The sequence below is a fragment of the Anguilla anguilla genome, chromosome 10 (genome assembly GCF_013347855.1).
Source record: "Anguilla anguilla isolate fAngAng1 chromosome 10, fAngAng1.pri, whole genome shotgun sequence".
NCBI classification, from domain to species: domain Eukaryota; kingdom Metazoa; phylum Chordata; class Actinopteri; order Anguilliformes; family Anguillidae; genus Anguilla; species Anguilla anguilla.
This window is the reverse complement of record NC_049210.1, coordinates 38,040,030-38,065,592: the sequence shown is the minus strand read 5'-3', so window position 1 is coordinate 38,065,592 and position 25,563 is coordinate 38,040,030. Positions and strand designations below refer to the sequence as shown.

At 39.4% G+C, this 25,563-nt stretch overlaps 1 protein-coding gene across 1 annotated transcript; it reads left to right on the top strand.

Annotated features, from left to right (window-relative positions):
* The first annotated feature begins 315 nt into the window (after nucleotides 1-315).
* On the top strand, nucleotides 316-23,299 carry LOC118237285 (integrin alpha-2-like). The gene is made up of 30 exons (XM_035435842.1): nucleotides 316-455; nucleotides 4,389-4,512; nucleotides 9,055-9,164; nucleotides 9,529-9,620; nucleotides 10,021-10,135; nucleotides 10,501-10,628; nucleotides 10,931-11,079; nucleotides 11,340-11,490; nucleotides 11,825-11,990; nucleotides 12,185-12,261; nucleotides 12,461-12,599; nucleotides 12,718-12,863; nucleotides 13,041-13,184; nucleotides 13,583-13,786; nucleotides 13,957-14,087; nucleotides 14,760-14,923; nucleotides 15,155-15,306; nucleotides 15,692-15,802; nucleotides 15,970-16,055; nucleotides 17,227-17,368; nucleotides 17,517-17,609; nucleotides 17,709-17,785; nucleotides 18,323-18,406; nucleotides 18,914-19,016; nucleotides 19,307-19,417; nucleotides 19,918-20,028; nucleotides 20,169-20,282; nucleotides 20,430-20,519; nucleotides 20,802-20,918; nucleotides 21,245-23,299. The coding sequence occupies exons 1-30, from the start codon at nucleotides 410-412 to the stop codon at nucleotides 21,332-21,334; spliced, it is 3,567 nt and encodes a 1,188-aa protein (XP_035291733.1). The 5' UTR covers nucleotides 316-409; the 3' UTR covers nucleotides 21,335-23,299.
* Nucleotides 23,300-25,563: the final 2,264 nt, after the last annotated feature.

Here is a 25,563-nt window from a genome sequence, read left to right as displayed (position 1 = left end):
AACACAGAATCCTGCGTGCAAGGTGCAACATCATATTTTATCGAGCGTAAGATACTTTGTTTACGTTGCTAATTATAAGCAATACGTTTAGCGATGTAAGACGAAACAATGTCATCACTCTCTTGAGATTCTCTGCACATCATTTGCTTCTGTGTGAATATTATGACAAAACTATTGTGAGATACTCTTAACCCACTAGGTAAATTTCGAAGAGAGTACTGCCCAGTCTGCATTTGCAAGAGGGTGTTGTGTGAACGTCACATCCCTGTTTTCCCAAGCCCACTGAAACTAAGCAGACTTGTGGAGAGTGGGGACCTTAGATCAGAGCGGAGGGTTGTGAAGAGGAAGAACGAACCTACGGCGGAAACGCTTCCAGACAGTTTTTCAACAAAATTTGGATTCTATTAAAATGGATTATACTTCAAGGGATATTTTGGTAATCCTTCTGATTATAAGTAAGTTCTATATTATTTTCCATCTCTGAACATATAGGACTTTTTAAAATTGCATTTAACTTCTAATGTGACTGTGACATACTTTATCTCGAAGCGGATCAATTGATTCAAATTAACAAATCTAATGAGCCATATCTAATTGCTATTCCACGGAAGCTGGAAAACACGTTTTGCTGTTGTTGGGAGTACAATTTACAATGTTAGCACCTGCGTGTAGTGGTGGAATTTCATTCATAAGTTCTCTTTGGCAGCCTGCTGTACTTCTTGAGATAGCCTATAACAATCTTTAGCCGACACAGATCGGCTGCCAATGAAATGCAAGAAAAATTCTTATGGGATTTTTCTTTACAGGTGCCTCGGAAGTTATAAAGAGAGTCAGGACGATTGATTTATTCATAGACAGCTAGAGGCGGCAAAACAAAAAAAGGTTGCTCGTTTTATTGCATAGCGAAAAAGTTTCGACGATGTTTTGGTGCTTGTGTAAAATGTCGTAAATGAGGATTAGTAGGAACTATGGGACTGCACTGTACGACCAAATCAAACTTCACAGCACTGAGAAGCTAAACGTGAATACAGGACATTTTCTGACCTAGAAGTGTGCTTTTATTATTCAGTTCAGTTGTTTTTATTATTAACAAGTGTTATTTATTTATTTATTTATATTTTTATTTTTATTTTTATTTTTATTTTTATTTTTATTTTTATTTTTATTATTGTTATTGTTATTATCATCATCATCATCATGTACTATCAGAAACAAATTTACAAATAAATAATGCCCCCAGGAGCAGATCAAAATGACATTAAGAAAAAACAAGGTAAGCTCAGGGGGTGGTGTCAGACCAAGAGGTTAGGAAACAGTGGGATGACACTGCTGGCACCTCATTGTCACAAGTCTGTGACGATTGTCCGTTAGGTGGAGGGGGTTTCCATTCAATTGGTTATTCATAGGCTACAGCTGACTGTTTGAATACGCAGGCAGGTGGAAAATCCAAGTTCATAAAGTACAATTCCAAGCCAAGAAGTCCACCTAATTCAGTAAACAATTAGCTGGCTGAGTCCATGGGTGGATGAAACACATGGCAGGACTTACTTTGACCCATGAACTTTACACCTCTTTATGCTGGCATTCCAAAATAATGTCTTGTTAAACCTTTGTATTACATCATCACCATGGACAAGTATGCAAAAATTAACACCATCTAGTTTAAAAGGAAAAAAATGAAAATCCAATTGAAGACTAGATTTTGTACTCTAAACAAACTAGTTCCATACTTCTTTATGCAGAAGTATTATGAAGAACTGAACATCTTGTTCAACTAACTCAAGATTTTTAGGCAAACAGGTAAGTAGAGCCATCTTGCTTTAAAAAAAAAATTGTAAACAGTGTAGCTCTGCATTATCTTGTGGTGGTACCATTATCCCTAAACCCCAGCTGATCAGGAAGGAGTCAATGCTAGTTCCAACCACAGTAGGAAAGGATGAATAACTTTATAACATTGTTGAATTAAACAAATTACTCTTCAATGTAAAAGAAAACTAAATTTGGAGTTCCTATTCCTGCGTACGAGTTACAATCCTTTCTATTGAATAGTTTTTGTCAGGACTTTTAGAGTTAAAAATAAAAGGCCACAGAGCTTGACAATCATTTAGGCATGTAATATAGACTTGATTAGTAGGCAGTGATTAGTAAAGTCTAGCTGTGCTAGTTGCTCTAACACAGATGACCCAGAATAGGTGTTTTCTTAGTATAACATGTTGAAAACAGCTAAGCTTTGTAATTCTCTTACACAGCATCACCCATAGACCAGACAATTAAAGCAATGAAAATCTAAACCAAAAAGTCCTAGAACACAGCTGAGTTCCAAGCCTAAAGACCCTTGCGAATATGAAGAGCAGAATAAAAGATGGCAGAATCAGAAATCAAGCTAGAAATGCCATTTCCTGCCTCTTTTAATGCCAACAAGAAGGGTGTCGCCACATCCTCATTGGACAAGAGAAAATGCACCACAGCTGCTCTCAATGACCAATTAACTGCCGGTCTCCTAGGCACTGATCAACAGGTGATCCACATAGCCCTCTAATCAAGTGCTGAATCAAAGGAATCTCAAAATGAAAATCAAAAAGAAATTATCAAATTAACCAGGGAAAAAAAACATGCACTGAAGGAAACTAGTAAGCAACTAAGCTTAGGTGACTGCTACAACCTGGCTTGCTTTTCTGTGTAAGCGTAGTTTTAAAGAATATATATAAAGCAAAACAGTAGTATATAAAAAATGGCAATGATTCTATTTTCACAAAGTGTTGTCCGGAAACACTGGTAAAAGCGTATAGTACTGATAACGCCACAGGGCCACATTGACGTTTTTGACGCTGTTTCCAACGTGTCATCATTTTTGAATGGGAGGATTCCTCCTACAGCAGTGCATAGTTGCTTTGCTAAATAAACATGTCAACCTGGCAAGACTGACAACTAGGAGTGAGTTCCAACACAGTGCAAAGATCCCCTGTGGTGCTACATGGACCAGAAGACCACACCGATTTATTTTTGAAATTGAAAATTGTACTGTGCGATCTGACATGAACACAGTTAAATGTTAAATGAACTCCTATATGGTCCCTATGGTATTGATGTACTCTGTTAGAGTTGAATTAACACTGGAAAATTTACTGTGTGTAAAAGAGTGGTGAAGCAAGGTTCGCCATGACAGAGACTCGTTAATTATGGACATTCTATCATTAAAAGTCACACACTCATGAGGATAAATAAACAAATAGCAAATGTTAGATCATGGACAGGAGGTGATGCCTCATTGACCACGGTTTTGCAGAGTATCCCTTTTTCTGGCAGCTTACATCAGTGGATGGTGCTGTAATGAGCAATGGTGGTTTGATAAAGAAGCTTTATGGTGGTTTGATAAAGAAGCCTTACCAAGTCGCTAGGCTCTGGTGATAAGGGCCAAATTAGGAATCTGGCTGTGCAGATTGAGAGAGGAGAGGCTGACTACAGCAGTGCATTGTAGTGCCCAGTTTAGATAAGATAAACACAATTAGCATAATAGCTTTCCTGTATGCTTCATACTTTACTCCACTTGGGTGGAGGGGAAGCTTACTCATGCTGAGGGAACCTGGACCACAGTGTTATCTGTGGCCTATTTGTGTTAAAACGATAGAACAACTTTCTGAAGATCATATATTCTGATGGTGTTGAACTCTTGGGCTGAAGGTCCTGTGTGTACTGATAATGCTTAGATCACTTATTCTCTGCCTTTGAATAATTAAGATAATTAAACTCCATGTCTTAAATTCAGATTGGCTTCTGTAGTAGTATTATTATTATCATTGACTAAAGAACAAAGTATGTCAGGTCATTGTTCCTATTATGTTTGATATTAAGGCAAGACACTAACATGAAGTTACACACTCCACCAGTGACTGATCACAGACTCCCAGATACACAAGAGCCAAATAAAACATGCTGGGTCTTGTGAACATTACAGATCAATCAGCATATTCTTCTTTCTTCTTCTTTTTTTGGAATTTTCTGCAGAAAAGATCAAATTTCATGGCCCCTGGATATCCATTAGGTTAGCTAGAGCTAGGTGACATTCCATTCCACCGGCAAGGCATGTTTAAGAGAGCAAGCACCAAGAATTCCTACCTCTGTGCTAACTACCTGCAAACCAGCATGTTTTTAAAATGGCGCTTGGTTAGTCTACCGGCCATTAAAATGGTTTATACACAATCTTTCACTAACTGTAGAAGTAACTAAAATGTTCTTAGGGGAAGGTTTTTCATGTGTTTGTGATTCTTATATGACATACCATCGACACTGCGTACTGTACATGTTATATTATATTATTTTCTATATATTTCTTGTTGAGTTATCTCTGTTTAAATTGTGATCCTCTGTACTTTTCTCTCTCTGTGCAGTTTTTGGAATTCACTCTTCAGAGCCTTTTAATGTGGGATTATCAGGAGCGAAGGTGTTTTCCGGGCCTGCGTCAGAAGAGTTTGGTTACACCGTGCAGCAGTTTATAAATCACAAAGGAAAATGGTAAGGATCCATTTTTAATGTGTGTTTTGTCACGTATGATTGATTGATTGATTTAGTCATTATACCCTCGAGTATTGGAATGTCAGTTTGTGTGATCTTTTTGATAATGTGTTCTTGCAGTTGTGAGAACTGATCAATGTTTTCACCCGTTTCTTCTGTGCATATTGTGCTTGGGGTTTTTGTTCAGTCAATCAGCTAGAATCTTGAACCATATTTGGCCTATCCGGAGCTCCATAATTCATTCTTTTATCGCAAAAGCCTGTCCAATTATATCCGATGTTATCGGCAACATTATGTGGGTGGGGGGGATTCCAGAAGGATTTAGGAAGAGGGTACTGTAGTACTTTTCGCTCCATTTCATGCATTTCGTTGCTGCAACCTACCGCCACAAATTGTAGCTGTTGCCAAGCATGTTTGTGATCGCTTGGTTTTTAAGACCACAAAAGTCCATCAAACTCAAGAGGACATTCATCCGGGTGATCCCTCTCCACTCAACAGCAGTAGCACAAAGATGATAGATTGCATGCTGGAAAATGTGGGAAGTAGAATATAATTTTCCATTCATAAATCCACAAGGCTGATGTGAAACTTGGTAAAAGGGTGGGGGAGGGGGGTGGGGGGTATTGGGGGCAGCAGCATTAATGTGCATCAAGTTGTTTTTGTGTTTATGTCAAGCCTAGGGAATCATCATACTTTGACTGTTAGACAGTTTTATTATATTGTTTTTATTAAATTTATGGATGAACACAGAAATGTGCTGTTTTCCTGCCACTAAGTACAACACCCACTTCCATTTAGGCATTTACCAGTCATTCTTATTTGGAGCAACAAATAGCATTTCCCCGAACCAGTTCACCTCAAGTGCCACAGCTCGGAAAGAGTGCGCAAGGGAACAATGGCAGTGCCCCTCTTTGGAATTGAACCTGTAGCTTCTCAGCTACAATCCCAGTTCCCTTATTACTACGCTATGTTGCCCCCTTTTACGATTGTTTAATTTCAGGCAGGTGTTTAATTTAATAATTATCTTTATGTCTGAAAATGCACGAAAAATAGATTGCCTTTGAATAAAATATCCCTCACAGTGTTCATTAGGCTACCTTGTTTACATTTGCACATGGTTTTGTTCAACTCTCAACGCGAAAAGCAAAATAACTACAAGCATCCAAACAGGGTATGCAGTAACACTACAGATATTAAATACAGTCGAGTGAGGTCAGCCATTGCAGAAATGGATGGAATTCAATATTATGTGCATGAATACATGACACAAAGTTCTTGGTACTAATTAATATGATAGCGGATGCTTATATTAAAATAAAGATTTGAATCTAAGTCCTTTGTGATATAGTCCTTCCTGCTGTCCAGAAGCTCATATTGAAGTTATGTTTTGTAGCTAAAGCTACCAAAACAATAAAACTAAGTCAAACCATATATGGGTTGCCTGTGGGGAATTTCTCATAGAGCTGTACTAGTATGCATGCACACACATACACACACACACACACACAAATTTACATATATATGGCATTTAAAGCAGATTCAAAGTAAAATAACCCCTGAAAACAACAGTAAATTCCACCTAGTGCCTAATCCAACAACATCCCGCAGTGTGTATTTATTTTTAAAAACTGTGTTATGTCCTCACGTGGCCCAGCATCTTGGTGGCTGGGATTCTGTTGACGTGCTTTTGCCCGTAACCTCAGATTTCCCTGGTCCGCTTGAATCCATCAGGATCCGCAGACTTCCTGTATTTGATAATGCTTTCTGCTTCCTGAGAAGATGTTGTTTCAGTATCCCCCGGGTTGAGCCATACAGTAACTTCCTTGTTTGCTTGTTTTTTGTTTTTTTTTGTTTTTTTTTTCCCCACTCCCCATAAGACGTAAATGTGGATTGGTCATTTAGACCCAGCAAATTATTTCTGAGGAATGGGTTTAATTGCAAAGGAGAAGATGAAAGAAGATAAACAGTGTGTGTAAACAGTCTGCTGAAGGATTTCAGCAGAATTCAGCCATACCACCATGTATGCAGGATACCTGCTGAATGGCTGAAGCTAAACAGGTGTGGGCTTGGTTAGTATGTGGATGAGAGACCTCCTGGGAATACTAAGTTGCTGTTGGAAGTGGTGTTGGTGCGCCAGTAGGGGGCATTCTTCCCTCTCGTCAAAATAACCCCAAAGCCCCAGTGCAGTGATGGGGACATTGCTGTAGGAGATGCCGTCTAATGAGATGTTAAACTGTGGGGCCCTGACTCACTCCGGTCATTAAACATCCTATGACACTCATTGCAAGGAGTAGGGGGTTTGCCTGTCTCCTGGTGAAGTTCCCAACCTGCCTTTCTCCACCTGCTTTCATCCCTCAGTTTGTCTAAAAATTGTTGTATCCTTCTCTACATGACCTGATGTGTGGTGAGCGTTTATTATTAATAAATACTGGGCACAAGGTTCTTAACCCTTAACCTGAGTTATACATGTAGACAATAACACTGCGAACAGGACATGGGTTATGATGTATTGTCAGTTGCATGGTGGTATGCTGAAACCACTTATGGCCTTTGTGCACTTTCCATTTGTAATGTACAAAATGATTGACATCGAGATTATATGTATATTCATGAGTTTTTTCTCATCTCTCTGGTTTTCATAGCAAAGTCACTACCATCACACAGAATGGAAGTTAGTGTTATTTTAGAATTGTGTAGTAAGGAGCATGAATTAATCTGGTGTCATTTAGTGCAGTAATAAAAATAGAGTAATAATGTCGTGATAATGTCAACTCTAGTAAATGTCGCCCCTCATAAATATGCATAATGTGACAGGAATACATTGCACTTATTAACATTGGGGAAGGGTGAACATTTCACAAGAGTTGAATATCTGTTCAGAAAACTTAAAATCTTTGGTCATGGCATATCGTCACAAAGGTCAAAGTGCTCTCTGTTTAATGGGCCATTTCCTGTCACATAGCAGGTCTCTGGGAGAAAATGAGAGACGTGGTCAGAAGGAGAACTGGTGTCACTGAGTGTACTCTCAAAGCCCCAGTTCTCACTGTGAGCTTCCTTGTTCCTCTCCACGCCTACGCGAATCGAGCTCCGATTCACACAGCGCTATTGTCATAAATATGTGGCAGTGGTCCTGCTGTCTTGACTCTGGATACTTGTGCATTGTACTGTATAACCACTGTATTTAGTCTGCGCTCTCCAGGACAATACATTGTAAAAAATGGTAATAATAATATAAAACTGTGCCATTATGATTAAGCACAAACATGACCTCTACTTATATTCAGGCTACACTCATGTTCACTGCTTTCTCTCTATACAGTGTTGAAAACGTATTGATGAATGAAAAATGGAAAAAGAAACTGCTCAGATTTGCTCAAATGTATTGTGGCAGATGGAATGTCTTTTCTAGCTCATTTAGTTTGCATGACCATTTCAAATATATAATATAACTCAGAAGGAATGACATAGAATTGTAAATGATCTTTCCGAATTTATGTTAGTAAACTTTGCTGGTCATCTGATATGACTGTGGGGTTTATATTAACGTGAATATCACATGGGCAGCATCCATTCAGTCATATCTAAAGATAATGTCCCCATGCATCTTCCATGGATACAGACTGTAATGTGTGAGTGCGTGTCTTATTAATGAAGTGATAAAGACAAATGAAGTTCCTTCTTCACATGCTGGAATGCAAAATGGTGTTTACAGCATGTTGTGTTGCAAATTTTGACATTTGACCATCATTGCTGCCATGGTAACACTTGCTGTTGGCACAAAACTTTCCAGGCCAGTGAGGCATGCTTGGGTCTGTGCCTCATGTCTGTGTGAAGCTGGGTGCAAGTGTAACAGTGGTGTGGTATTTCTTTCCACAAGGTCAAGTGAGTCACATTAGGTCCAACAATTGTATGTCAGTCCATAGTGCTGAATTGGCATTAATGTATAGGCTATCAAATATATATCTGAAAGGGACAGTTTTAAACCTTCTTACTGCTGTGTCGATGCCTTGTGTAGCATGTATATGTCAATATCATAGCATGTCAAATCTGATGCCACCTTATGTTTCACTGTGGTCAGCTTATCTGTAGAAATTCCTGTTGATGTGACACCCTTTTTTCCAAGGATCCAGGGCTGCTGACTGTGTCTTTGTCATGTTTAATCTTGGGAGTGTGATTCCTGACTCAGACTCATTGACTACCCTCTGTCTATTTTTAACCACAAATGCACTATAAGGAGTTTATGGAAGTAACTCATGTATATTCCTCATTTATAAACCTCAAAGATTCTCAAAGGGGGTCCATTAATTTTACACTAACATTCGCTTTTTTATTTTTATTTTTTCAAAATAAGTTAATTGAAAGGAACTGAGTTTAAGGGTTTAAGATTAAAAAACACAAATCTCTTGTGGCCCCATATAGTTTGGAATATGAATAATATTTTTGTTAAATTTATTTAATGGGGAATATGTGGAAATTAATTTCACAAACAGACATCTGCATTTTGCCAAAACATTCCTGACGGTGTATTCCTCTTCCTTCAAGGCTCCTGGTTGGGTCTCCCCGAAGTGGTTTCCCACAAAACCAGAAGGGGGATGTTTACAGGTGTCAAATCTCAGGGACCAAAACTAACTGCGATAAACTCAACCTACAGAGTAAGTGATCTTCTCTCCAATGATTTCACTCCTGTGAGACAGGGAACCATATAATGTAACGCCATTAATTAAACAAATATAAACAAATGTTTATACATATAACCTGGCTTATAGTTTGTTCCTTTATGATTCTTCCATGGCCCCACAATGGAAATTCTGCTTTAAATTTCATGTTATTTTCTGTTATGAATTGTGCCTATGTGTAGTGGATTGGTTGGAACATTCTTGCTTTGACACATTTATAAACCAAGCAAGAAGGGCTGCATTTCTGTGTTGTGTGTTGTCTAGTAATATTGCTGATACTCTTGTTTATATGTGTACAGGCATCTCAGTTTTTAGAAACTTTGTCATTTTGATATTGCAGACTCGGTCAGGATTCCGTCTGTGAGAAATATTGACGCCAACATGAGTCTTGGTTTGACTGTCACTCCCCTGCCAAAAACAAATGGATTTATGGTAAATTCTTTTGGAATTTCATAATCGGCTGCTTTCTTATTCCCAAAAGTGTGCTGATAATTGTGCAGCCGAATTGGTAATGCACTGCTTTATATCAATGAGTCGAGCGGCCCTTTAGCCTTACGCTAGCAGGTAGAATGGGTGCGCATCGTATTTTTAAGGCAGTGGGTACCCTTTGATGCAGGCAGAGAAATATGAAAGTGCCAATTCACAGGAAAGATGCCTCGCAGCATGATAATTTTTTTCTATACAAAAAAGGTTTCTTTAAAATGGCACGTTCTTTTGAGTGTGTGAAGTGCTTTTTTATAGTGTGGCATATTAACACATTTTTAACACATCACCGAAGACTGTTGTTGTTGACTGTGCTGTCATACTGCTAACTCTCCTGTGCTCTTCCTAGACATGCGGCCCCCTTTGGGCCCAACAGTGCGGCAGCCAGTATTTCTACCCCGGGATCTGCAGTGAAGTGAGCCCTCTCTTCATCCCTCTGAGCACCTTTTCTCCCGCCATTCAGAGTAAGACCCCCAGCGCTACCTGTTCCTTTTACCCGATACTCACCTTCAGTCGTACGGGTACGTGACTGAATCGATATTTACTGCAAAAATCATGCAGAACCACCACTAATGTTTTCCAGTTCTATATCAGTGCAACGAGGGTTGGAATTACACTGGATGGAGTCTGTGAGATTGTGACTGCAGGACTGGGCAGAGTTGTGATTGCAGACCGGGGAGGCTCGGGTCTTTTTCGTGGGGGGTCAAGGTCCCCCTCGCTCCCCCTCGCTCCCCCTTGCTCCCCCTCAAGTCGAACGCAGAGAACAACTTTGTGAACTGCTATTTCCTAAAATGCCCATTTTCTTTTAAGATTTCTCTCTCTTTTTCAGCCTGTGGGGGCCCAATGGACATTGCAATTGTTCTGGATGGATCTAATAGCATTTGGCCATGGACACCAATTGTTGCCTTTCTCGAGAAACTGTTACCGACCTTAGACATTGGCCCAGATAATACTCAGGTGAGCAGAAGGAGAACACTCTTCAGCTTTCCAGTTTGAAAAACCAGTGCATTTTATCTTTGACTATTAACTTCAAAATTCAAATAATTATCTCAAATTGAATAACACGTTTTCTAATATTTCTCTTAAGAATATGCTTTTAGCGGGTGATTCCTGAGACTTATTTCAGCCATTTTACATTATATGAACTTAAATGTAATGCTAGTGTCAAATCAGTTCAGTTACACGCAAAAATGATTTAAAAGGCCACAGAACTAGCTGTGTCACATAGGTTATTAACAGTGCAAATGTTTTGCTTTCAGGTGAGTGTTATTCAGTACGCTGTTAATCCGTCTTTTGAATTCACTCTCAATGCCTACAAAACCAAAGAGGACGTTATCGCGGCTGCCTCGAGGATAACTCAGATGCACGGGCATGAAACTAACACCTTCCATGCCATTGATTTCACCAGGTGCGTTCATCACTTGCACTGTTTACACTGAAAATCGAACACTAAAAAGCGAACACGCCCGACTCATATTTATGTTAAGAAGCCTCTGTTGGGCCATTAAATACACATTGCATTTTTTCCCCAGCACTACAAGTTGTATTGACGGTCAGAATAAATTCCTTATTCAGAAGCATTATCGAGCACTGTTTTGCTAGCTCGATACCTAAAATGACCACACGTGCAAGGCTATGAGGTGCACTGGCTTGTTGTCTTTTTTCCAGGGTTTGGGCTTTCCTCCCCGAGAATGGCGGTCGACCCGGGGCAGCCAAAGTAATGGTCGTCGTCACGGACGGAGAATCTCATGACAAACGATTGAGGGACCAGGTCATTAAGAAATGCGAGGAGAAAGGGATAACTCGATTCGGCATAGCGGTAAGTGAAGGGGAAAGTGTATGTTACAAAAAGAAAATCTTAGAAGTCATTATTTTGTTGGTTAGATAACTGCTATTGACTAGTGATAGACTAGTTATGGGAACCAATCAACCAACCAATGACATTACACTCCACAGCACAACAATTGTGAGTTCAACATCAGTGGTTCTGCCTCACCATCCTGTTGCTTCTGGGCATAATTTTGTCAACACAAGTGTATATTTAATGACATAATCGGCAAACGATTGTGTAATTTTGTTCATGTTTTTACATTACTGATTGTTTGTATTTAAGGCATACATCTTACCTTGCCATGCTTTTATTACAATTGTAGGTTCTCGGCTATTATATAAGAAATGAGATAGATACAAAAAATCTCATAGCAGAAATCAAGTCAATTGCAAGTGCACCTGCAGAAAAGTATTTTTTCAACGTCTCAGCAGAAGAAGCTCTATCGGAGATCGCCGGAACACTCGGGGAACGAATCTTCAACATAGAGGGTAATTAACCTCAGCAGAAGCACACTGTCTTTTTGTTGCTGTATGTTATTGTAACACTTTCTGTGCCTGTATATGAACTTTGGTTTAGTTTTACTGTTCATCTATTCAAAATTTCTAAGCCTCTGACAGATTTGCTTCACAAACTAAAGGCCTTGTTCTATAATAAATATGGCTACCTTTTTTCTTCCTCTCAGGCACTGGGAAAGGAGGAGGTAATTTCCAAATGGAAATGTCCCAGGTTGGATTCAGCACTCACTATTCCAAAAAAGAGGTATGTCAGTCAGTCAGTCAATCAATAATTCAGTCAATCCATCAACCATTCATCAACCGATCAGCAAAATTCATCTGGAGATTCCTCTCTAAATGACACTAATGTTGGAGAGGTATGTTGTGTCCTTGAAATTTGAATGGTTATTCTATGGTATAGCAACGGTTTTGAATGTATGACCCGTTCCTCTTCCCAAATTCAGGATGTGATGATGTTGGGTGCCGTGGGGGCGTACGGATGGAGTGGGACAGTCGTCCACCAAACTGGAACAAAAGCAAATATTTTTCCAAAGACGTCATTTGAGAAAATCCTGGAGGACAGGAACCACAGTTCATTACTGGGTAATTGAGATATGAGCTTAAATGTCCATGCCGCTCTGCTGTAACCCAATGTGTATGGAATGGACCTTTTGAACGTACTGCCTGTATAATATGTGTAGTTGCACATATTTCTGTCCAGGTTACTCGGTGACAACCCTGAATGACGAAAGCTCTGTCTACTATGTGTCTGGCGCCCCTCGTTCCAACCATACCGGCCAGGTCCTTGTGTACACCATAGACACCCAAAAGCAGCCCAAAGTTATAGATTCAGAAAAAGGTGAACAGGTAGGAATCATCCAGTCACTCACACAATGAATGTGCAAATCATCCCAAGAAAATTTAAAGTATAATCTTAAAAGACAACAAGGAGCTCAAATATGTTCAATGAAAGAAACAAATGTTTGGGAATTTACTGAAAACATTAATAATTATGATGTCCACTGCCTCTGCTGCGAATCGTAGATTGGTTCCTATTTTGGAAGCGTGCTGTGTGCCCTGGATGTGGATAAGGATGGAGTATCAGACGTCCTGTTGGTTGGAGCGCCAATGTTTATGACCAACCAAAAGTGGGAAGAAGGAAGAGTTTACCTCTTCTCAGTCACCAAGGTGAATTACACTGCGAACATACATTTCCATCCATCCATTATCTATACCCGGTCGCGGGAGGTGCTGGAGCCTATGCATTTCCAGGAAGAAACAAATTTACCCTAAAGCGCTACAAATAGTTCCATTTATTTACAGTATATGCAAATATAGGCATTTTTTCAGAAGTGCTGTTGCATGATTTCAATTTGCCTCATTTGTTGTGGTCATTTGATACAGCCAAGTTGGATGTACATTTCTAATTGCCGTCATAAATTTAGATGCACATCTCTGGCACTAATTATAATGCAGAAAAACATTACTGCTACTGTTAATGCACTGTTAGCACTGTTATCGTTTTTATGTCCCGCTATACTGAGTTATAATATTTAAGTCAAAAGTAAGTTCTTTTTTCTTTTCAGGGAATTCTCAGTGAGCAGGGCTTTCTCTATGGGCCACCGACCTCAGAGAATTCTCGTTTCGGAATGGCCATTTCTGCCATTCCTGACCTCAACTTAGATGGCTTCAGTGACATTGTGGTGGGGGCCCCCTTAGAGGATCAAAACAGGGGCGCTATTTATATCTACAATGGTGACAGGAAGACCATCCACAAGCAGTATTCTCAGGTACCAAAAAGTGTCTTCTTCTCCGAAAAGAAGTGCAAACTTGTTAGAAGTATTAGTGATGCACTTGATGCACTTGAGTGAAATGCACTTTCAGTGCTTCATTAAAACCTTTCCGCTCTTGAGTTTGCAGTAGTTTGGTCAAATAATTGTGTTTTTTTTCTATGTTCTAGAAAATTCTAGGTGAAAAATTAGATCCCAGACTACAGTATTTTGGAAGGTCTTTGGATGCCAATGGTGATTTGAACGGTGATACCATTCCAGATGTCTCTGTGGGAGCCTATGGCAATGTGGTTCAGCTCTGGTGAGTTTTCACTAGATGGAATAGTTAAATGTGGAATAGTTTCATGTGGTGTTTCATTTCAGGTTTTACATGTAGTTAAGTGATATGTTTCATCTTTTGTGGTTAATGACTATGAAGACTGAATTCAAGCATTCTGGCTATTGTCGTCATCACATTCATCCCCACTGAAATTAAGTTCTGTTGTTCAAAATTATTTTAGCGTGTCTGCACCTCAAACAGTTGGGTGTGCATTTTTGCATTTCTAAATTATGTTAACTCTTTAGTGTATATATGTAGCACTTTCAGGCTTGTAAATATAAGGTTGCAGGGTTGTTGCCACAGTGGGGCATTGCCATTGTACTGTTTAACAAGGTACTTCCACTGAAATACTGAATTAAACATCCTGCTGAATTCATTGATTGTTTATCCAACGCTAACTGCATAAATTGCCGTGGATGAAAGTGATTCCATAAACAAATGATTAATGTGCTGTTGTAGTGAACTGTGTGCCTCTTAATTCATTGTTATCAGTTTGTAACAGCTCTTATGTTTAAATAATGAGCCTGAGGGTGTTTTTGGAGTGGGTGGTTTTCTAATTTTCTACTAATGCTGCATGGTTAATTGTAATCTTTTGTAATTGTAAAGTTACTAGAAACATTGGTTCACATAAAATAATTAACATTTTGCCTCCAGGTCCAGGGGATTAGCAACTGTGAAGGCAAAAGTCACTTTCACACCTGACAAAATCAGTATCCTTAGTAAACCCTGCAATATCAATGGGAGACAGGTGTCCTGTTTCCAAAGTAGAATTTGTTTCAGTGCAACTTTCAAGCCTAAAACGACTGTTGGACCTCTTGGTAAGTTTTTTTTTTCTTCCCTGAAACAAGTTCGTGAATAAAAGTGCCTTTTATTAAAATTCAATTGTACAAAATTAATCAGAATTCACTACAATAAAGCATGAAGCACATTCATCCCTTCAAGAAAGAACTTTGCGGTGTTTTTGTACGTCATTGTATACATTATATGTGTAGCATATTGTATATTGTTAATGTTCTACTTGCTATGGATTATTGGTTTCCTTGCTGCAGCAATAACATACAAACTGACTCTCGACGCTGATCTGGATTCGTCTCGAGTGAGCTCACGTGGCCTGTTCAGCAAAACCAACGAGCGATTTCTGCAGAAGGATACTCAGATTTACGGCAGAGACATCTGCAACGACCACCAAGTTTACGTGCAGGTAAAGGGGAATGCAAGGTGCTAAATCTAGCAGCTGTCTGCACAAGAATGCTGTGAAGGCTACAGGCATTTCAAAACATTTACGGCTTCCTTAGGTTTAAACATGTCAGCTATGCCATGAACTGTATGATTATTCGCACTAAGGAGAATGTAGATGGATACAGAGACCCTTATGGTCAAAAAAGAATTGATTCAGCCACTGAATGCCAATATGCACCCAATTAATAAATAAACATATTTGTCAATGAGTTGTTATATTGCTCATTCATTTCTCAATGTGTTGTGTAGTCCTGAGTGCTTGCAGAACAAATTCTATGCAATGTAAAGCAAAGACTAGAGTGAATAGGAGTCTTTTATATTTGCCTGCAATTTTCAATTACCAACAGGAAGCTCCTGACTTCATGAACTCCATTGGTCTGCGAGTTGACATCGAGCTTCAGAAACCAGATGCCAACCCCGTCCTGGATGTGTTCGCTCCAAATTCCTGGGAGTTCTTTGTACGTTTCCATTACCGTACTGATCCATGATACTGTAAAAGATTCTGCCTTTCTTTCTACATTCCTTATTTGTTCCTGCATTATAATGAACCAGCCGCATGAAATGAACCTAATAGCTGCCTGCCTGGATAGACTGGTGTATAATGTCTTAATGGCGTAATTGGCAGGTTCCCTTCTCAAAGGACTGTGGCCCTGACGAGGTGTGTGTGGGCGATCTGGTTCTGAATGTAAAGAAAGAGAAGGCAGGCCCAAGGTGAGTGACTCTCATTGCTTATATTGAACTGGACCCTGGCCAGGTTTCCACCAAAGGCTGTTCTTTTTAGCAAATCATTTGGGAATTCCACACTTTCGTCTTAGTGCTTGTGGTGAATACATCATGGAAGGCTGACTATTATCACGGAGAAGGCTGGCCGTGTTTTTCTGACACTTGTTGGCAGGTCCCATTTCCCTCGCAATTAGATGAATATATATGAGGCAGAAGAGAATAGAAAAGAATCATTGCCATTTAATCTTTTTCACACATAGTCTCATAGGCAGAACCAAAATCGCTGCATTTACAATTCACAAATAGCATTGGGCAAGTCTAAAGATTTCCATGCTATGGTTGGAAAAGACTGTATGATACAGTCCCCTAAAAATACTCATTTATTTTCTTTATATATTTTAACAAGTATGCTTTTACTACTCCTTTGTAGGCTGAAAAGGGCTGTAACAGACAGCGTGTATCTCATAAACTGGGCAGTACAGGCTAAGAGCTCCAATTTAGAAACAATATTGAGACTGGGAGTGACACATGCTTGCGTAATATAGTGCCAGCTGATCGGAAAGCAATGTGTGTGGAGGTTTTTACTACGATCTGCAGACCACTCAGCAATGTACAATGTTTCTGTTGTTCTACTATGTGCCCTTCCTATAATCTTGTTTTCCTTATTTGTTAACACCATCTCTATCCCCACTGTGGTAATTTACTCAAAGGCCAAACATTTGCTAAAACAAATGTACAATTCAGGGTCCTTGTGGTGAAATTCATAACAAACAAGGCCAGGTTAAAACCTAGTATATGGCTGGACCTAACACACGTGATCCGGCCGACCAATGGTGTGACTTCATAACTCGGCCGACCAATGGTGTAAACTTCATCACTCACTCAGTCAGTCACTCACACAGTCACAGACATTTGCGTTTGTAGGGCTGGCCCCACTGTTGCGGTCCAGCCAAAAAGTATTATGCCCAGTGAGTCGTTGCTTGTTTGTAAGTTATTCAGCTATGTTAGTAGTTTTTGGTTCTTAGATTGTGTATTGTGTAAGTGCTAAAGTAGTAATGCATTGTTTGTCTTCTGCAGAATAGCAATATAGCGGAGCAATAGTATGTTTTACTAAAGCAAATTAAACCGGCTTTTTGGTGACACAGTTCCTGTTTTCCAGTGCTTCTGCAATGCTGGTCAGCTCTAAGAACAGAAGGCTCTCCTTTAACGTCTTGGTGGCAAACAGGAAGGAGAATGCATACAACACTAGGGTCGTTGCCACATTCTCCAAAAATCTGTTTTACGCCTCCATAACTCCTCCAGTAAGTGTTAAATTGCTGGAACACTGTGGTGATGCCTATCCAAAAACCTATAATCAGTTTAACTTTTTAACAATGCAGCTAATTCAGCCTGCATTGGGATGACAGTACTTGAGTGGTGGATCCTTGACCTGTCCTACTGTCCTTTCAGAGTGATGGAACAGAAGTCAAATGCACATCTATCAGGGAAACTCAAGTACTGTCCTGCCAGGTGGCCTACCCGGCCCTCGGGAAAGACCAAGAGGTGTGCATGACATCACTCAAAATGCTATTGGACAGGCCCTATAAGGCACTAACAGTGACTTGGGACTAATCATTGTGTCTTTGAATTCAACTCTGTTAGGTCAGTTTTGGGATCAGCTTCGACTTCAACCTGAAACAGCTGCAGAATGAAGCTCTTGTGAACTTTGAAGCCAAAAGGTGAGGGTAGCACAGCACGATTTTGCATTTAGTACAGTTTCGTTGTTTTTTGTTTCTGAGGAAGAAGATTTTGCTGTCTTCCGTCTGTCTATCTTTTGAAGGGTCTATAATGTTTATGGAGATGGGATTGTTTGTCTTTTGTTTATTTATTTTTTTCTACTTTCACAAAAAGCAACTGAGAACATAGAAAATCCATTAACGTAAAAGGGTAGGAGGAAGAGGAAAGAAAAAAGAAAAAAAGGATGAGAAGAGAAAGTGAAAATGAAAATTATATGATAGGAGACATTTTCAAAGCAGGGGATTAAGGGCTGTTTAATTTTAAATGAGTTCTAGATTCTTAAATGGCATGTCGGGCCAGTGGACTTCCGATTGGAAATATTGGGCAGCAAGCCAGTACGGGCTTTAATGGAGAGTCACTCAGTTGAAGGGAAAATAGCTGCAATATGAGGAGCTTTCACCAAAAACGGCTCTAGGTCACATCCAGGTCAATCGGCTCAGCTCCACTCATGCATCTTTCCCACTCTTTATGCTCTACAGTGACAGTGGGGAAGAGAACCCTGCCGACAACAAAGTTGACATCTCCATTCCTATTCAGTACGACTCTGAAATCATCCTTACGAGGTAACCTGCGTCAATTTCATTAAAAGATGAGCATGATATCCCTCTGTGGTAATCTTCTCTAAAGGTTTGAACATTTGTGGCTTGGTTTTTAGTTTGTCTTGGTTGGCCTGTAGGTGCAATTGTTTTTCAGTAAATATTTTGTGGTCTGAAAATGCATCAGAAATCACCACAGATAATGGTTCATAAACCTAACTGAAACAAGGTAATTGAATTGTAACACTCTTTGGTAATTCCCCAACAACAGATTGACACGTGAATTCATTTCAGCAGGTAGTGAGTCCACACAATGCTTGCCTCACCCAGGGACAAAGAGCAAAACTAAGTACACTGATGATCACACAGGGTGCACGTATTGCAAGTTCTCTGTGCCAGAAGGCCTGGGTCTCCAGGTTTGGAAATTGAACAATTCAACCAGCTGACTCTGTGGGATGATGTCAATGCCTGTAAAATAATTGCACATAACATTTGAGTATCACAACAAAACTTGTTTTTCATTTCTTTTCCCAGAGAAACGAATATTAATTTTTATGTGGTGGATCAGAAAACTAAAGCAAAGACTACAGTAAAGAATTACAATGACATTGGTCCAGAATTCAACTTTACACTGAAAGTAAGTGAATATCCCCATGTGTTTAATAAACAGTGGATCGGCCTTTTGCTATCGTAGGAATGTGTTCTACTTGCTAGACCCAGTATGTGACAGAAATGGCTGCTTAGGGCCCTGTGACCACCAGGGGGCCCCATAATTATACTATGGTATATACTGTGTATTATTGAGAGCTGCAGATAAATAACAGCCTAATAATAGTAAAATGAAAATGTAGCTAGCTAGCCTGTGCACGTTCAAAAAACATTGTCAGCAAGGACGTATTTGCTGTGAGCGTCTGATTTCTTCTCCAGGTTTCCACTGTCAACTTTCCAGTCAGTCTGGCCTTCCTCACTGTGTCACTGCCAGTTACCACCAAAGGAGGAAACCCGCTATTGTATGTGACTGGTGTCAGCACTGGATCGGTGGGTTTTATTCATATTCTAAGTAATCTTTCAGTCTCCATAGAGTTCAAACAAGTTTATGAAAACAGTGCATGACATTATTACAGAATCTATTTATTTGTTTGTCCTGTTGAAAACTTAGGCCAGAATTCAATCAGCGTTTGTCCTTTACTGTAATTTTTTTTCTTTGCCAACAATGTGTGGTTTCCATTGGTAATTTTTTTTTTATTAAGTGCAATTCTGTGTATTTGTCACAGTTAAAGGAATCCTCACTTTCGAGGGATGTTATTTCAGTTTTAGGATGCATTTCTGATTGACAGTTTTTATGAAACAGAAGCATGCAAACAGACGTGGGATGGTTTACGTCCACATTAGTTTGTGAATGAATCCTTCTTGTTCCCTGTCACTTCCTGCCCTCAAGTTCCTGCCTTTAATTTCCCCCGCGCGTCGTGAAATGAAACAATAACGGCGAAAGGATGGCGCAAGCCGGGCACACACTAATGGCACATGGTTTCCTGCAGGGCGGCGCCGTGAGCTGTGAGGCAAACGGCCTGCTGGACCCACTGCACATCAGCAGGAAGCCCTTCACGGCCTCCTTCTCCCAGGAGAGCTTCAGGGGAACCAAGGAGCTGGTGAGGAGCAGGGCTCAACATCAGTGGTTCCTAACCCTGTTTCTGGAGATCTACCATCACATTACATGATGCACTCATTTTTATTGAACGTGTGGTAAATTAATATCACTAGAGTACCTCATAATCTATCTCTTCTGCAGGACTGTAAAACTGCTGCATGCAATTCCATGAAATGTGTGTTCAAAGACATGGGAATAAAGAGTGATTACTTTGTCAACGTCACCACAAGGATCTGGAATGGCACATTTGCCTCTGTAAGTCATATGTACGGCTCATAAACGATATTTACATTGAATGTGATTACATCGTGAATCCATGGATGTATTGGTCAATGCAGTTCATACAGTACATTACTTTACAGTACATTTTTATTTTTATTTTATTTTCCTTTCATTGTACAGTCAACTTTCCAGTCCATCAAACTCGCCATAAATGCTGAGATTGAAACATCCCAGCCTGAGCTGCTAGTCATCACTAATAAGAAGTTACTGGTATGTATCCTTTGCAATATTCAACAGTCTTCCTACAGTGAACTTTTGAGTATTCTTCTATAGCATTGAATATAATGAGTTAATTTTCACACAAAAAAATAAAAAATAATTGTATGATTCTTCACGCAGGCTTACAGTGAAAAGACAGTTTGTGGGGCCCTTAAAATGTGTTCAGACAGTAATTTTAACGAGCACTAGGGTTGAGTACTCAATAGGCTATGTAGAAGGATGTCAGAATGTACCCACAATTCTTGCAGCAGTTGCATTTTGCGCCCTTCTCAGGTGGAAATAACGATCACTAAGCCAGGGGAGATTGGGGATCTTCCAATAGGGGTGATCGTGGGCAGTGTTCTTGGGGGACTGCTCTTATTGGCTGCTGCGGTATTACTATTGTGGAAGGTGAGAGCCTACTTGCACAATCTACAATGTTCAGTGCAAGCTTACTGTTGACTTTAGCATTAATTTTCAAATAGCATTTCTATTGTGAATCAACATAGACAATAAGAAACTCTGATTCATCCTAAAAACATCACAACCATTGGGTATCCATATAAAATGTCCACTTTTATTTGAAGGCTCTGCTTTATACGTTTCATGATTGGCTATTATAATCAGTTTACAATTAGCCTTATTGAGGCTGTAGTTCACAACTTCGAAACAGGACTGCACTTATGTTGATCTTGCACCTGATTATGTGACTGTTATTTCACCCCGATTAATTCCAGTTGGGCTTCTTCAAGAGCAAGTATCAGCAACTGCTGAAGAACGCAGAGGCAGAGGGAGCAAACGAGGAGCCACAGGGCACTGGGGCATGACCATAAGAAAGCGTGCAAAGAACACACAGCAACAGCAGGTGCAACCCAAGCCAGAGACAATCCATCAGAGTGGAGATTACGTGCACCGCATTCCTTCCTGCTCGGACTGAGGAGTTCCTGTTGCGGAACTTTAGCTTCAGCAACGCAGGGGACAGGCCCGTCACAGCATTCCTTCTGACCTCCTGCCTGCTGACTCACGGAAGGGGAGTCGACAGGTCAGCCTGACCAAAGCCACTGAACGCCGCGAAACGGCCAAGAATGTGAAACGGCTGACTTCTCGCCCTAATGGGCGATTTTTTTCAGTTTCATTAATGGAAAAATGAAGCTGACTGTCAGACAAAAAGACGCCTTCATGTCTGCAAGTATCAGAAGGAATATAATTGCACCACTTTCCTGATCATGGTACAAGTCACTGGGTTTATTATTATAGTCAGAAATATTCTGTCCTTTGTTCTATATCTGTATTAATTCTATAAGATTGCTGCCATGCACTGGATTTACATCAGGTAACCATTACCCTGGTGGACTGTAATTGTAGTTAGTGAAATCTATTTGTTGATTTATCAATTTCAATTTATTTGTCTGTACAAATTGTAATTGTTTTTTTCTTTACTGTGAGTGAAAATTTTTCTCCCATGCTGACATATACATCAGTATATGGTATTTTTATGTTCAGTGTGATTGGATAAAAATAAAATTAAATTCATAGCCATACAGCCCTACACTTCACAATAAGTGTCATCTGAGGGTGAGTCACAAACTTAATTTAGCCCTTTGAAGAGTACATTTTTTTGGAATCTTTTCATTTTTTTTATTTTTATTATAAGTCAATGTTATAGAGCTCTATTGTTTTCAGTTACCTGTAGCGTTTGCTACATCAGCATGAGAATGTTCAGTAAAGAACATTATAATCAAATATTTGCAATCTTACACATAATGTCTGATGTCTACGGAACAGAGTCCCCATCTCATCCTCGGATGGATTATGAATGTATTACAAGCTCCCCCTTCTGGTCCAGAGACACCAGTGCTACAGCTAATAGCGCCCTGTTTTTTAGTAAGTCTCTCAGTCCACAATGTTATACAGTCTATTAACTTGCAGAAGGTGGAAAGGTGGTGGTGTAATTCATGTGAGTGGATTTGAGGATATTGCACAATATAACAGAACACAAACATATTGTATGGGTTAACTTGAATTTTCAGACTATGTGTATAAATAATAAACAAAATAATTCTGTTTTTGAAAAAAGAAAGGTGCTTGAGCTTAGTAAATAACTTAAGGCTATTAATGAAAAACATTGAACACAAACAATCACTACAATTTATGTAGCCTGCCTTACAAGAATAATTCATAGCCACATTAGATAATATTTAATTAAACCATAAGTATATCATAAGCTATTTTGTTCAGTACTAGGGTAGATGCACATATTACTGTTTTTGTAGAAAATATACCCATTTGAATTCTGTAAACTCCAAGAATATGCAATATCATGGTCTCAAGGACAATGATCAATCGCTGCCCTCAGTGGCAACTTATTTACATGCTAATATGCAATTAAATCATCAGTAAAATAATTTAAATAATTAAGAACAGAGGCTGAATGACCCAACAGCCAATCACAGCTGGTAATTCTCCATTCCTACATAAAATGACTTCCTTCTATTTCATAGCATAGAAGCTGCTGTCAGCAGGTCCACGCCTTACTTCTCTATTTTAATAAAGGAACAGCCCATTTGTAAGAGAGGTAGTCCTCGTTGTTAAATTTAATGATGACTATTCATAACAACCACACAGTAGCGGGTGCATTTCACGTGATTTCCACGTTTATACTCATTTGAAAAAGTATGTTGTGCACTGCAATTTTGTTTGTTTTCAAATTACTATCAAAACATGGGATCTATATGAATAGAATTTTGTATTGTAAGTAATACTTGATTTTAATAAATTAAATTCCTATTAAAGGGATGTTAGTGTATTCATTTTTTGCTCAAGAATAGCTCCAAGGATTTCATTCACAAGCACTCAAAGGTTTCATGTTGTGTTGCCACCAGGTGTCGCCATACTTCAATAATTACAAAACTTCTTCCTTTTTTATACATTACTCCTAATATCAAAATTATTATTATTATTATTATTATTATTATTATTATTATTATTATTATTATATAAATCAATAATGTCATATATTGTTGTATATTTTATGTTGAAGAAAATCATTGCAATTTCTGATATGTCTTAACCAGATATTTATGTCGAATGAAAAATCCATAATCTGTAGCAGTATTTATTTGCTCTGAAATGCTGTGTTTTTTAACATCAGTTCACAACAAACATGCTGACCTTAGGTTGGGCTGTGTAACACAATAAGACGTAATTTAGTCCCATATTGTGTATCTGTCGATAAAGGCAACTGCTTCAGACTGCATTGTACTAGCACTTAAAAATGAACAATTCATGAATAAATGGATACATGGAATTACCATGGTTTGGGATATGAACAGCATAAGGGATTAGGTCTAGTGAACATTTCTTATCCCTAACTATTTAGTAATTGATAGAGGAAAGTTAACAGCTGCAGTCATCAGGAGAAAGCAGTATTGAACAAGGGCTGACCTGGCAGGTATTCTCGAGGTGAGAACATATGTAGTACTCCCTGTCTGCCACTAGGGGAAACACAATACTACATTCACAGTTTATCAAAGGAACCATCCAGGGTTGCCAAGTGCTAAAATGCTCCACCTTATAATGCCTAATGAGGAATAATGTGAGATTTATTATCCCAATAGAGCGGATTAGGGGAAAACGTTTTACAACTGACAGATATCTTCTAAGATGCTGTTGAAATTCCAGGGGACTATAGACATTGATGCATATAGGACAAATGTCAGACTAGAGCATTATTCCTACATGTGTTCTACTTTAAACTAAATATTATCAGTACAAATGTGGACTAGTTTATTCAATACCCTTACATTATTAAACACTGTCAATCTACACATATGTATTTACTGTAGCAATTAAGGCTAGGTACTTTGCCAAAATATACAACAGCAGTACTGCTGAGATTTAAACCTGCAATTTCTCAGCTGAATTCCCAGTCCCCCTCTGTCATACTGTCAGCTTCATTAGGTTGAAACTGATTTTCGAGTACGTTCCCAAGCTGTTTGAAATAGGAAGCCTTTGCGTCCGGCGAGCACCCTCACCTGTCACACTCACGCCCCTCAAACGGGGGGGGGGTGTTCACCAGGATTTACATACTCAGTAAGGGCTAAGGGGGGAAACACTATCCCCAACAGTTATATCAGCCAATGATAATGCCCTATTTTAGGTGGAAAAATAGGGGTGGCACCTGGGTTGGCCAATCAAATTCCAGAGGGGGCCCATGCCACCCCACCCTCCCCATTGGACACACCCCTGCCCTCTAAGCTCAATCAAGAATTGTGAATTCCAGTGCACATTAAAATGAGCATCTCGGTCAGTTTCCATGTACATCAATAAAGATCAGTGTCATCAAACTCTGAAGGTGAACACCACCAATCAAAGGGAGGAAAGGACAGCGGGTGTCACAGAGCTAGTCTGTAATTGCTCTGTTTGAAGTTAGGGAGAAATGAGCAGCGCAATGGATTTTCCATATGTGGCCAAATTATTCCTTTAAAAATGCAACAGGTCATTCATGAAGTTATGTGATAAACAATCAGATCATCATTTCTCAATACAGAAAGTAGTTATGTATTATATCTTATTTTTCATTTTTGAAGAAGCATTCAATAGTGTTTTCTGGATTTGAGAGCTTAAGGGACCATCAAAGTGTATAGTCTAAGCGCAACTGCATAGGAAACGGAAGACACATGACATGTTTTATTATTTCTCAGTAGCCTAAGTAATTCTAAGTAACTCGCAAGCCATCTGCAGCTGGCGTACTACTGCTGAAGAGGTCGCACGCGGACTTCTCTGTGAACTAACAGAACGGCTTTTCTCAAAACAACCGATGCTTTGGTGTATACCACCCCAGTGTAATGCAATACTCTTACTTTACTCCGACGGCTATTTGCAAACCGGGTTGGATATATTTAAATGATTGACCTGACCGAGGAACCCAAACAACTGTCTGTGCTAATATTAGCACGCCTGTATTCTGACATCTATTATTGTCTAGACAATGCAATGCAATGCTGCCAATACAGATCCCATCTCACTAAAAGATTAACACTATCAGCAGTTGGTG

Bases quoted from the DNA above. Each gene is read 5' to 3' on its own strand.
- LOC118237285 (XM_035435842.1), top strand. From the start codon at position 410: ATGGATTATACTTCAAGGGATATTTTGGTAATCCTTCTGATTATAA. The intron at 11,491-11,824 runs GTAAGTGAAGGG...TTACAATTGTAG, and splicing joins TAACTCGATTCGGCATAGCG to GTTCTCGGCTATTATATAAG. The intron at 13,787-13,956 runs GTACCAAAAAGT...TCTATGTTCTAG, and splicing joins TCCACAAGCAGTATTCTCAG to AAAATTCTAGGTGAAAAATT.